This window comes from Pocillopora damicornis, chromosome 4 (assembly GCF_964200805.1).
Source record: "Pocillopora damicornis chromosome 4, jaPocDami1.2, whole genome shotgun sequence".
NCBI lineage: Eukaryota > Metazoa > Cnidaria > Anthozoa > Scleractinia > Pocilloporidae > Pocillopora > Pocillopora damicornis.
The window spans coordinates 3,505,759-3,520,044 of record NC_142673.1 but is presented as its reverse complement, the minus strand read 5'-3'; the positions used below and the strand labels follow the sequence as shown (position 1 = coordinate 3,520,044).

The 14,286-nt window shown below is 37.5% G+C and overlaps 1 protein-coding gene across 1 annotated transcript; it reads right to left on the bottom strand.

Annotated features, from left to right (window-relative positions):
• Positions 1-340: 340 nt before the first annotated feature.
• Positions 341-9,794, bottom strand: LOC113679374 (cyclic AMP-dependent transcription factor ATF-6 alpha). Its single transcript, XM_089205533.1, has 17 exons — positions 9,525-9,794; positions 9,340-9,416; positions 8,379-8,466; positions 8,157-8,239; positions 6,895-7,159; positions 6,238-6,305; positions 5,961-6,038; positions 5,703-5,780; positions 5,115-5,222; positions 4,515-4,621; positions 3,340-3,768; positions 2,651-2,738; positions 2,371-2,447; positions 2,168-2,236; positions 2,004-2,070; positions 1,748-1,829; positions 341-1,026 (listed from the first exon to the last, which is right to left on the bottom strand). The coding sequence occupies exons 1-17, from the start codon at positions 9,607-9,609 to the stop codon at positions 809-811; spliced, it is 2,067 nt and encodes a 688-aa protein (XP_089061659.1). The 5' UTR covers positions 9,610-9,794; the 3' UTR covers positions 341-808.
• Between the last annotated feature and the right edge of the window lie 4,492 nt (positions 9,795-14,286).

Below are 14,286 nucleotides of genomic sequence, written 5' to 3'. Positions count from 1 at the left end.
CTTAAACTTCCTTCTTCAGTGTTGTGACTGACTGACTGTGTGGACAGCTTCACCTCAGATACCAGAAACTTGTGACCCAAACGCGGGTTTGTGGTGGTTATCTTGTTGGGAGTTACAAAAAAGAAACAAGGAAAAAAGAACACCCCTCGAAGGAGTTCCACGAGTGACCGAGTCGTGATTGGTTCTTTGTGTTGAAACTGATTGACTAAGGGAATGACGCGTGTTTTCTATGACCAGGCATTGAGCAAAGTAAAGCAAAACTATTGCGATCAACAAAATTCCTTATCATCTAACGGAAAAAGAACTCTATCTGCTTGAATGCGACTCAAACACAATCAAATTTCTGTTAAATTCACTAAGTTTATTTTTTGGTTTTGTTTTGTTTTGTTTTTTCATACATACATTACAAACTTGGTCTATCGACAATATCTGCTCCACAGGTTTCTGCTACAGCAAACCGGTTACTTAAGAGTAGAGGGTCTCTTGTGAATAAAAACTGAGGGTGACATAAAGTATACAAGTTCATTACATATTCTTTGATCAGGCGCTACGGTAGGTCGAGCCTAGGTGCAAGGTGTGAAAGATGACTTAAATGGTTTAACTGAAAAGGGTGCTTCACTTTAAGTGAAAAGGTCGAAAACATTTACGCGATTTAATTATATCCTCTGTAGGGCTCAAAATTTTTGATTCGTTTAGTGGGATACAATATACATAAAAGGACTAGTACTAAAAATGGCATAGAAATATATCTTCTTGGAAGGTTCTCAAATACGGTCAGACCTACTTTCCCAGTGTTCATTCAGGTAAATTATTTCGCGGGTTTCACGAAAGTATTCCCAGAAGGAGCGCTAAAATCGTGAGGGACGGAGACTGGTGTCGAGGTGCCAAAAGAAGAACTATCGGGGTGGGGCATGGGAATGCTTGACTTCTTGATGTTGATAAATTTCGTGTCCATAACTTGGCAGTCGATTTGCATCATAGTGACTAAGTCAGTTTTCCTGGCGTTATTATGCTGCCACTCCGTTCCTAGGATTAAAAGCAAAGCGAAGGCAAACTTCAGACCATCTTTAAACACTGTACTCGGAAATTCAAGTGTTCACTTTACATGTTAAAGAATATCTCCGTACATACTTGTGACTTTCTAAATTGCATCGCTTTCTTTTTTAGGAAACAAGAGTGGTGATAATAGTCTACTGAAAGACTACATAGAGTGCGACTGAGAATTGAAAAGGGTCACGACAATCTGAAATGGTTGGTTCGTCACCTGCGAGCAATGCACTTCCAACTTAGAATGAATAGTCCATTTTACGCTCGTGCTTAGTTGCCAGGCCTTTGAACAAGAGTGGGGCCAAGGGTGACCTTGTTATGATACAAATGTTGCTGCTTTTCAAATGTAAATTACTATGTTATCATGCTAAAATAGATACTAGTCTCTATCACAACAAGATCACCTTCAGCCTCACTCCAAATCAAAGACTTGGTAGCTAAGTACACAACTATAAAATGGCCTATAACAACTGCTCAAAATCGGAAAGAGTGACACTACTCTTGGTATGCCTTGAAGTACACCAGGGTATCCCCTCCTTTTCCCTCCTGTATGCCACGCCCTACAGACTTTTCTGTGAAAATAATAGGATTATTTGCGATGCTTGTAGCCAGAGGAAATCCAGGAGGGGAGCAGGGCAGAGTTAGGGGGTAGGGGAGGGTGTGCATCTACAAATATGACATGAAGACGATTTCAACTTACTGTTGGGTGGTGCCATAATCATGAATGACATCTTAGGCCTTTGTGTTGCATTGTATTCGGTGGCAGGAAATACCAAATGATCCTGACAGAAAAAGAAACATTGCAATAAATGAATCTCTTGCAGGTGCAAACACAATCATCCAAAGACACAGCTGACGAATACAATTCTTAATTGCAGTAATACATCGTACAATTTGATGAATACAATTCTTAATTGCAATAATACACTGTACAGTGAAAGGATGAATGCACTCACCCCCCGAAAAGAAACTATGTACAAGGTGTCTGATTTCTTGTTAATTTCTTCCTCAAAAGTTTTGAATCTGAAGTGATAGACAAAAACGTTTCACAGTTAGCTCTCTACCAAGTAAACAAGATACATACTTCGAATAGTGAACCAATTTAAGTTCTTATACTTACTTATTGGCCCTTTGGAATAATTGTACTTCATGTGTAGAAGCAGTATTGTGTTTCCGTGAAAACTTGTGCCTAGAGCAGAAAAGAACCATTAAGTTAACATTCCATCACCAAGCACCAGCCTCATGTACATGTATCTAAATGCAATGGATAGAATGTCTTCAAATCTACTAAAGATAATATAAGGGGTAGACTTGAAAACCAACCTGCTAATTTTTCGCTTGGCCTCTGATGTGCAGTTTGATGCCAGTCTCAAGGCAAGTTCTTTGATGACAGATTGCATCTAAAATGAAACAAAGCACACCGATATGATATCAGCACCTTCCATAGCAGGTCATCATTGACAGCACAGGTCTGGGTGACTTATTAATCAAAGTAGACAGACATACTGTATATAGACTTGACAAGAAAATATGGGAGCCTGTAAAGTCGGTTGCCTAATCAACTAGTGTCCACATTTTGATTTCTGCAACGTTAAGGTCTCACCTTGGTCTGCTGACGCTTTTGTTTTTTCTGTTTTAAGATCTGCTGATTTTCATATCTCTTTACCCAGCCTTCAAGAGCCTCATTTATCCTGAGAGGAAAAAAAATTATTGTGTAGAAACAGGTAAAACAGGTTCTCAGATGTTGTTAGTCAAAGCATGTTCAATGTCTGATTTTTTTTTCCCCAAAGCTGCACAGCCAAGCATGTGCACATATTGAGGTAATGTCAATTGGCAATTGCAGGCTGGGGGAAAACTTCCTGTATACACCAGAACAATGCATCACAACTGTCTAACCCTTTACACCCCAACATCAGTATTCATATTCTCCATACTGTTCTCTGTACATTTACTAAGGTGCTGACAAGGAGAATTTGTCTAACAATCAAGAGTTTCATTAGTTAGTGATCATTTTCTTTATTCTCATGACATTAATGTGTGATTCAGTGGTAATATTGTACGGAGAAATTAGATGCTAGTCACTCTTAAGGGTTAAAGGGTTAATTCTGTTCTGAAATGAGAGCAAAATGCATCAGGAAAGCGGAGGAACCAAGATCAAAAGAGGGAGGTAGGCATTTTGCGTCCAAATGATGCTCTACTCTCTCATTCAACACTCCTTTCTCTAAGCCAATCTGAATTTTTCAGTCATTAGAAAGTAACATTTGCTGATTAAACTGAGTTAAATTTACTAACCTGTTCACTTCAGTCTTGTTTAAATTGCTTGGGCAGTAAAACTGATCTTCATCTAATGTTGCATTATGCTGTTTCTCAGCAATCTTTCTCCTTGACTTAGGATTCCTTTCCTTTCTTTTTAAATTCCTTCTCTTCTGCCTTGAATCAGCGAGGAAGTCCCACTTGTTCCTGATCACCATCAAGTCCTTCCCCTCTGCATTTCTACTCTTTAGCAGTGAAGACTTTTTGTGAGATGTGTTGAGCATGCTGGGGTCAGCCTTGGCAAATGGTTGCCTTCCACGACGTTTATTGACAGGGCTAAACACCAGTGGTTTATCAAGGTCACTACCATCCCCATCTCCTTGGTAATTGAGAAGAGCTCTTCCATGACGGACAACTGAGCCTGGTAGCAGATCTGCTTTGTTAAATTTCCATTGTTCCTTAAGGTTGCTGTCAGTGTCATAAAACAAAGTTTGGAAATGAGGAATTTATAGACTGTGCTTGCTAATTGATATGCAGGAGATTTGCTCTTTCAGTTGGCATAGAGGGATTTATTTAACCCTTTAACTCCCAAGATCTGATTGTTAATTCTCCCCTCTTGCTGCTTCACAATTCCTTGTAAATTAGATGCGAGAATTTGGTGAAAGATCAGAGGATAAAAAACCTAATAAGTTTGAGTACTCACATTAATCATCTGCTAAAAATAGTGTGCAAATTATAGGGAGAAGTTACATGTTAGTCACTTCAGGGAGTTAAAAGGTTAAGTTTAAGCCTTTCACTCCCAAGTTCTCATTAGTTATTCTCCTTGCTGTCTACCATAAAATTCTTCTGATGTTAGTTCTAAGAATTTGGTATTGGATCAACAAATAATCCCTTTAAAAATGTAAATTTTTCTTTATTCTTATCACTTGTCTGCTTAATATTGTATTTATATTGTAAGGACAAATTTTGTCTGGTAGGTTTAAGATTTAGGTTACATTGGGATGATCTGGTGTCCCATCAAGAAAATACTAAGGCCTTAAGTGAATTCTCACCACTGATATACTGAAAAATGTTTTGATATTGTAGAGAGAAGTCACATATCTATCACCTCTGGAACACACAAGATTAAAGGACAAGTCATTGGCTAAACATGCATGGTGTCAACAGTTTAAAAGTAATCAATAACACATAGTAATACATAAAGAGAAAAGTACCTGAGGGGACCAAAATTTAGAGCCACAAACAGAACAACAGCCAAAACACAAGTGGATTTCTTAATGGTGCTGGTCAACTCTGGGTGTTTGCTACGCAACAGTGCATTCTGTTCAAGAAACATAAATTGAAACAATATTTAACTGATCGAGAAGCCTCGCCTGTGCCTTGTTTAGTTGTAAAGCATGCAGGAAGTGACTGGAGCACAAAAGAAGTCTGGGAAGAAACATGAGATGTAGTACAATTTAGCAGATGGTGTAACAGCTTTAGCTCGGCTCTATGGTCTATACTCTCATGGAGTATGCTCTTTCAACCAATGACAGCGTGTGTTATATCCAAATGTTATCATAAAATTTATTAAAACACATACAAATATTTCTTTGATGCAAATGTATAGTGTCACCTATAGATACTACTGAGTAGCCATAAAAAATATTGCTCTGTCTTTCACATGACTGTATAAATGAACATTTATTAACATTATATATACCATAGTTGTTCAATTGTGTACAAGTTTATGATGCATATTCCAAATGTGATGTGCATGTAAGGAAGACATACTAACCACCAGGCAGTGAAGTGTTTGAAAATTTTTTACTTACCTCTACTTCCAGTTCATTGACCCTTCTTTTTAAGCCTTCATTTTGCATTTGTAATGATTCATTTATGTTGGAGATCTCCTTTACTTTAGTTTCAAGGCTTTGTAGGTACTATTGAGAGAACACCATGAACATGTCAGCAGAGAGCAACAGAGTTCAAGTGTATATATTATAGTTCAATTTTATCCTTGGTTCAAATTTTATTTTAAATTGTTTCAAACTCATTATCATACATTACAATACCCAAAAACAAAAGAAAACAAAATTTGAACCAAGGATAAAATTTGACCATGACATATACAATAGTTTCTTCATATCCCTGCCAAGTACAACACAACAAATATGGGCTTTGCTATTCATCACCAATCTTTCTCCTTTCTTTAGAAAATGTCTTTCTTGACATCTACAGAGGACATAGGCACAATGGATATAATAATATAGGCAAATGTCAGGCCATTAAACAATTTTGCCTTGTTCAGCTGTTCAGTGACTCACAGGTTCAGTTTAATAGTCAGAGTAAAAAGAAAGAAATCTTTAATTCAATGCCCATCATTTAATCAAATATCTAACTATAGTTCTGAGTCTTCTCACCTCTTTCTTCTTCTTTCTGGATAAGCATGCAGATTCTCTATTTTTTATCATTCTCTGTTGTCTTTTCAAAAGTTTTGCCTACAAAAGAAAAATGCATTGGATTTAAAACCTTGCACAGCATTGAATGATATCAGGTATGATATAAAATGATAAAAGCATGCAAAGGACAATATACGTCATATAACAACATCATATTATGAGCAAACTAATATATAACACAGGTAATGCTGTGTCAAAGTTGAAAGAAAAGGTACTTACATCAGTTTCTGGAGAGGTAGTACTTGACCTTGTGATGCCAACATTTACTGCTTTGGGTAATGTAGAATTAACATTCTTCTAAAGATGAGTAAAAAAAAAGAGACAAACATTGAACACACATGTTTACAGTCATGTATGTATAGGTTACTTGCACATAAACTTGAACTTCTGAAAAAGCAGTTGTTTTAACAGTTGATTTACCCCAGAAATTGAAAAGAAATTACATAATATAATCACAAAATCAACAAAATTTGTGACGAAGACAAATTGTACTTACCCCAACTACAACTGACACAACACCGTTGCTTGGTAGTGAACCAGTACAAGGAATATATACAGGAATACCTTGGGAAAATAAAGGTTACATTACTTAAGTCAAAGTACTAAGAAAATGACAACATTCATGGAATCAAGGCTTTCGATTGTAAATTAGAAGTAGATAAATAAAAAAAAAGTATATGCAGATGGCTAAGTTATCACGATGCCATGTTGTTTGGTCAGACTGCATGCAAGATTGGAGCAAAAAAACTATTCACCAGACTCCCACACATTCCACAAAGTGTGCACACACCTCTCACCCATTAACTCCCAAAAATGATCAACATGAAACTTCTCCCTATAATATCCTTACATAATCCAGCAAACATTTAATGAGAATCTTCGAACTTATCAGGTAGAAGTTGTTATCTTGATCTAACACCAAATTCTCATTACTAATTTACAAGGAAATGTTTAGTAGCTAGAGGGGAGAATTGACAATCAGATCTTGGGATTTAAAGGGTTAAGCAAATTTTTAACACATCTAAACCTGGTAAAAAAAAAGGTGAAAGTTGGCCTGTTATTGGTTCTTCATGACAGTTCTGTCACTTGAGTAAAAATGCTTTTAGAAAATCAAGTTTGGTGCTACATATAATTATATAAATTTTATATGTACCTCCGGCAGGTTTTGTCGTAGCATGTTGTCCAATCTGTGCCTTCTGGATACTGACAGGTACAGCTGTAACCACCGGCATAGGTTGAATGGATTTGATGCCACATGACTGCATAGGTATTTTCTCCTGTTTGACATTGCATGCAAGTGGTGCAAGAGTTGCTTCTGTCTTAATGGTAGAAGGACTTGCAGGAAGTAGGCTTGTCTGCGATAATTCAAAATCTGCATTTGGCTGATGAACTGGTGAACCCTCTCCATTAATCAAAAACTGAAATAACAACAAATGCAGAGAGAATTTTTGTCAGTTATGAACCACAAAATTAGCTTGTAAATAGATCATTCCTGATTTGTAAGCTCAGATGCCAGAATACACTATGTCTCCTGTTTTTGAACACAAAGTTACATGTTGCCATGAAATTTGAAATGAATAAAAGGGGAAACTGAAATTTGGTATGGAAAAAAATGGGGAAAACAAGGTGCAGCTGGATGTGTCACTGATGTTCTTACCACATTTGGATGTCTTGTGTGGTCTATTACTTTACAGGCCCACGGCAAAAGGGAGTTTATTTATTTTATGATAAAATATGTTTTATATGATTAAAAAGCAAACTGTTGTTAATGGTGGTGTCACCTATACATCTGTCCACCAAGAGATCATAAGAAAGAGCCAATCAAAATGTATGTATTTTTAAGCTTCTCATAAAAAAAATTGGTATGATAGAAGTTACATTAATACAACTACATGAACCATTTCAATAGATATATATTTGTATTGCAAGTATGTATAAATTTCTCCTTCTTTTAAAAGTCACAGCTGTTAGACTCTGCGTGAATTTAAAGTAACTCCTATCTTTACTTTTTTCAAAAAATAACTTTGAAGAACAATTAGTTGCAAAGCACTACAGTGTAAAAACAGCCTCTATGCCGATGCAGTGGCGGAGGAAGACAGAACAAAAATCTTCTTCATTAAATGGTTTACTTCAATTTGACTTTCGCACAGAAATAACTATTTAAAGCCGGTTGAATCAAATCAGTCAAATAACAATTTCAGTAGGTTTAATGCTTTCTTCTTCTGAGACACTTAACTTGTAAATTTGTATCAACCAGAGAACATTATCATTAACAATCAGCAACAATAAATACACCTTATTGCTCTTAGGAATACGTGAATACTTACAAGTTCGTCTACTGAGTAACAGAAAGAATTGTACAAACTACGTTTATCTGATTTTTTTATACATAGCAGACTACTGTTTTCAAAATACCTGGTTTTCTGGTGAACTTGGAAGAGAAACACAAGAAGAGTTTGAGGAGGAAGGAGAGAGAGGTTCTTCTTTGATGCAAACACCTGTTGGATGACAAATATGACCATTAACAGCGGCTGTTTAAGCGTAACAATAATAGCCACAAAGCTAGACAAATGAAACGAAAAAAATCCTACTACAAAGAACAGAGAATTAACCGAGAGAGAAGGACTCAATACTCACCTGAAGGAAAATCGAAATCTTCGATAATCGAAGAGGAAGAAGAGTCGCCTAAACTTGATAAAAATTCACTGAGGTGATCTCCTTTGCCCTGCAAAGAAATAAACAACAGAACATGTCTCATTAAAATTTTACGAAATATCGCACCCACCCATTAATCTAACGCTACAAAATACATCTAACCAAAATTTTTACACAAGTTTTACTAGTGAAGAAATTCACACGTATTTCTTTCGGTTTATTAGGCTCAAAAAACTCAACCGAGATTAGGCTCAATTAAAATAGTTCAGGAAGTTGACTGTCGTCCAGGAGTTGTGCTTGAACAGCAAAATTCGACAATGAGCTTTGTCTTTGAATCTGTGATCAAACACATGGCATTTTGATGTCAGATAATGCCATGAAGCAGTGGTTAATAATAAAAAAAAAAACGTTGTGGAAAGAAACCAAAATATCTTTCATGAAAAGTAGCTAAAAATAAAACCGTCATAGTTACATTCCAAATTCACGAAGAGTTTTAAACAGCTGGTTTCATATGTTCAAAGAAACATTGAAATGGTTTTGAATCTTCTTGAAAAATGTTGCAAAGCCTTCTTAAGCTATAAAAAGAACGATATCGTTTTAATATTTGGTTCGCTACCGATAAACAAATTGAAAGATACTGAGTTTGTGCCGTGAGACTTCCTTTTGTAGGTCTTGCGGAAGTTGTATGATGCGACGCGATCTCGAGTTTCAGAGACCTCACAACAAACAGCTTTTCGCGAGATCTCTGAATAAGAAGCAGCTAAATTAAACAAAATTCATCTTCATGACGTAAAGAGAAGCTTTGGAAGAGCTCGAAAGTAAAAGAAGCAAACAAAACGCGGATTTCAGCCCAAGCCGATTCATGCACGAGTGACTCACGCAACTGCAATGGCTAGCGACAGAGATAGACGAGCGAGAATTTTCGTAGTATTTATTCCCTTACCTCCAGTTCCATATCGTTATCTTCTCCCCCACCAAATAACTCGTCTGGGTCAAATTTTACGTCTGTGATAGAGTCTCCTAGAAGATACGAATCATCACCCCGTTCAAATACGAAAAGCGAAGCATATATGGTGCCCGACATTACAAGCTTTCAAAAATCCTAACAGACTCGTGCAACAAACTCACCCCAATCTTCAACTCCCAATAGATTGTCGGCAAAAAATTTCGTGTCCGACTCCGACCAAGCTAAAAGTTCTGTCTGAGACATCATCTTCACAGCATGTAAAACCCCCCAACACCGATCTATAGTACAATATAAAAACCGAGATCTAGAAAAAAAAAGCCTTCACAGCAGCTAAAACTGATTCATCACTCATGAAATACCAGTTTCTCGAACCCAGATTTCTTCGGACAATAAAATTTTACGCGTAAGGAATCCTGGGATCGACAGGTTGCGGAAACCCAATCCAGCCAAATAAACCTCTTTAGTTGAGCCATTTCAAGTCCCAAGGAAATTCCAAGCCTTATCTTTGGTAAACTTTTGGTACATATGCACGTAAATAAGAAAATTTTGAAAGCAACAGTTCTGTGGAGTATTATAACATGCTTAGAGATGGATAAGCAAAATATTCAAGTTGAAGAGGTCTGTTCGATCGCATATTGGAAACGCTGTGACGAAATGCCCGGCAGCCGGGCACGGTCTAAAATAGACTAAATGCCCGGCAGGCTGAAAGTTTCACAAATTTCCACCGAAAGGTTCTTTCAAACTTTTTGGGAATATCAGATGTTGTATTTCTCTAGAAATGTCAAGCGATTTCAAAATTAACTTGTTTTTTAGCGGATAAATTATCCGAGCGTGTACATGCTAAAAAATCGCTCGGTTGTTGACACTTTGAAATTGTACGCTCGAACATGGTCTCGAATAGACTAAAGCCCGGCAGTTAGAAATTTTCACCGAAGTGCCACTAAATGGTGCCTTGAAACTTCTAAAGTGTGTCAGATCTTTGTTCAGAAATGTTGTGCGATTCCAAAAAAAAGTGTTGTTGATTTAGTGAACAAATTCTCCGAGCTTGTGCATAGTAAATTTTTAATGTGTTTTAGAATGTTCTTGACATCGAATATACTCAATAGGTTTATATGAAGTTTTCAGTGCCATTTCGGTAAAAATTCCTGACTGTAGGGCATTTGGTCCATTTGAGACCTTACTGGTAGTCGACAACCAGGCAATATATATTTCAGTATGTTCGGAAAAATTGTCCCAAACAATTTTTGGAATGGCTTGACATTTCTAGATCTCATATTCAAAATCTTATACTCTCTATAAGTTTCAAGGAACCTTTCAGTGGCATTTTGGTAAAAATTTCTACCTGCCGGGCATTTAGTCCATTCGAGACTATGCTCGGCAGTCTGATCAGCATACAATTTTTGAGTGTCGATAACGAGCGATATTACAGCGTGCTCAAGCTCGGAGAATTTTTCCACTAGGAGGCCAAATCAATTTTTGGAATCACTTCACCTTTCTACACAAATATTTGATATTCTTAAGAAGTTTGAAAGAACCTTTGGGTGGAAATGCTGTTAAAATTTTTGAATGTCGGGCAGTTAGTCTCATGATTTAAGACCGTGCCCAGTTGTCGTATTAGAAATTATAACCAGTAAATAAATACTTTTTTCATAAATTTCTCAAAATTTGCCCCCACAAAGAATTATTCGAAAAATAGATGAGTTAGGAAACATTGCAAAAAAGGTTGGAAACCCTCATATACATTCTCTACTGAAAACTTTGTAACGCCGTTAAGACAACCCTTAAGTTAAGACAAAATTTAGTTCGTTGTTAAAAGTATACTTTTATGGATGGGTCAAAATCCGGTTCATCTGTTTCCGGAAGGTTTCATCGGACTGGTCCGTCTGTTTTCGGATGGTTCCATCGGATGGGGTTGTACATGTCCGATTACATGGAAAATCATGCATGTAATGGCATGTGCATTCGATGTTAGCTTTCGATCTCACAGGTCTCGCAGCAAGGTTCATATGCAATTTCTTTCCGTTTACAAGCTTTCGAACGATTACTGACGTTTTTTAATTCATACTACAATTGCCTAAGCATGATACGGTCGTATAATTTTTTGTTCGCGTTTTTTTTTTTGTAGCAGAGGCTCCTCTTCACACACGCGTCGATCTCGCGTTCGTGTCGCCTACCGACATCCATCTGAAAAAATCAAAATAATGACAACCGATGTGTAGGTTATCGACACAATTTCTTGAAAAGCTACTGTCGAAGAAAAACTGATGCCTATTGAAAGTCAAACAATAGCCCTTGGTTAGAAGCTTGTGAAACAGTTTCAAAGTTGCGAGAATAGCAATGATAGATAAACTATGAAGGCATACGATCTTACTGATGGAACGACGTCCAGGAGAACGTAATTCCGGAAGTCCAAATTTTCGGCCTCATTTTTCCGTAGGGTAAAAAGAGACTCCCCCCTTACAAGAAGAAATAAATTAAGGGGGTGAGTTTCTAAAGAAACTGTGGTGCTGCGTCGGTAGGAGAGTATAACAGGGTAATTTAGAGTTATCAACTGAGTTGAAAACGTAAATTGGCCATCGTGAAGAGTTTTAAGGCTGACTATGACGTTTCGAGCGTTAGCCCTCAGTCTGAGCGATTGGGGGAATTGTGGGTTGTGTGTTGGTTTATATGTAGAAAATGGAGCCATACACTATTGGTGGGAATATGGTGAAGAGAAAACAAGAATAAATTAGTTGAATGAAAAGCGCTCGTTGATACCGTGGGGATTAAGAGCCGATTTGCAATTGAAAGATAAATTTTTGTTCAAGGGTTCTTGCGGCTTTCCGAACTGCAAACTGCCATATGTTATTTAGAATGATTAGGGAGATTAAAGTGTCTAGCGACTGGTTTGGATGCGTCCTTGTCATTTCTTTCTACGTCGCGAAGGTGTTCTCGGAATCGGTCAATTAGTCGTCTTCCTATTTGACCAATGTATAACTTTTGGTAATAGGTGCAAGTCACGTAGTAAATGACATTGGCGGAGGTGCACTTAAAGTGATCGGTGATCTTAATGGATCTCTTGGGTCCCGATATTTTCTCTACGTTATGAATGAAAGGACAAGTTTTGCATCGTGAGCGAGCGCATTTGAAAGTTCCAGATTGATCATTAGTTTAAAATGAACTTCTGACCAAAAAGTTGCCAATGTTTTTTTCACTTTTGAATGAAATTAGTGGAGGTTGCGAAAAGATAGTATCAGTCTCTTAATCGTTTTGGAGTAATTTAAAGTTTTTAAGAAAGAAAGATTTAAAATAACTGCATGGTTGTGAGGGTAAAATGTGAGAATGAATGGAATACGATCAGTGTTTTCCTTCTCAGCGGCGGTTTGTAGTGCTAATTGTCGAACGACGTGCTTGAACGACGTACAGAAACAGGATAGCCGCGTTTATCGAAAAACTGGCACATTGCCTGTGATTTTTTCGGAAAAATCAGAGTCGTCATTACATAAACGACGAAGACTGAGAAATTGTGAAAAAGGTATGGAATTCTTGACGTGTGATGGATGCGAAGATTATTATTACATCTCGATCTTTAAACTGTCATTCCCAATAACGAAGGTCTCCGGGCCCTCAAACACTTTTTCGATCAACGCACTGTTAAGGAACCTAGCTCTGAAACACTTCTCCGTCTGGCCGAACTAGTACTTACACCCAATTGCTTTTCATTCGGCGACAACAACTACAAACAAACTAATGGCGTAGCCATGGGTAATAAAATGGGACTCAGCAACGCCAATCTTTTCGCAGGTTTTATCGCACACCAATTTTTCAGTCAATACTACTGCCCCGAACCTGAACTCCACGGCCGCTACATTGACGACTGCATCGGCATTACTTCCTCTATCAGAAAGGAGTTAAATCAATTTATAACCGCCGTCAATTCCTTTCATCCGGCTCATAAATATATATATACTGGCAAATTTCCGACACTTTTTCGGCTTTTCTAGACATCAAAATTTCAAAGTTGAAGGCAATGGTCTATGCACTAGTGTTTACTACAAACCTACAGATTCACCAACTTACTTGTGGTATTCATCTAATCACTTTACGTGCATCCCCGCCAATGTCATTTACTGCATAACTTGCACTTATTGCAAAAAGTTTTACATTGGTGAAACAGGAAGACGACTGGGTGACCGAATCCGAGAACACCTTCGCGACGTAGAGAGAAATGACAAGGACACATCTAAACCAGTCGCTAAACACTTAAATCTCCCTAATCATTCTAAACAGCATATGGCAGTTTGCGGCCTTTCCCTACATCTGCCGCAAAACTCTTGCACAAAATTTTAACTTCCAATTGCAAATCGGCACTCTTAATCGCCCCGATATCAATGCGACGAGCGCTTTTCATTCAACTAATTTATTCTTGTTTTTTCGTCACCATATTCCCACCAGTAGCGTATAGCTCTATTATCACATATAAAGCCACACACAAACCGCAATTCCCCCAATTGCTCAGACGAAGGGCTAACGCTCGAAACGTCAGCCTTTAAACTCTTTACGCTTACAAAGAAGAAAACCTCGCCGTCTTGCAAAATATCTTATGCACGGACAACTCCCTGCCCGTAGGCGAGGACTCGAAAAGGCCTTTAGCTGACCTTATTTTAGATCGAAATAGAACCCCTACGGTATCTTTCGAAGTGATTTCCGTTATTTTTCTCAGAAACCTAGCTCTTGTTTCATTCGGTAATATGGTTAAGTTACATAAGAAAAAAAAAATAGAGCAGAGCTAGAAATCATTGTTCTAACTCGTGACCTACGTGCATATTGTTGTAGTGCCTCTTTTTTTAATTGCTTGTATTTCGCCCTTCGCCACCCAATAAAACTGAAATTTTTTGCATCTTTTTGTAAACGGATAAAGTTTTTTTTAAAAAGCTTTGCACT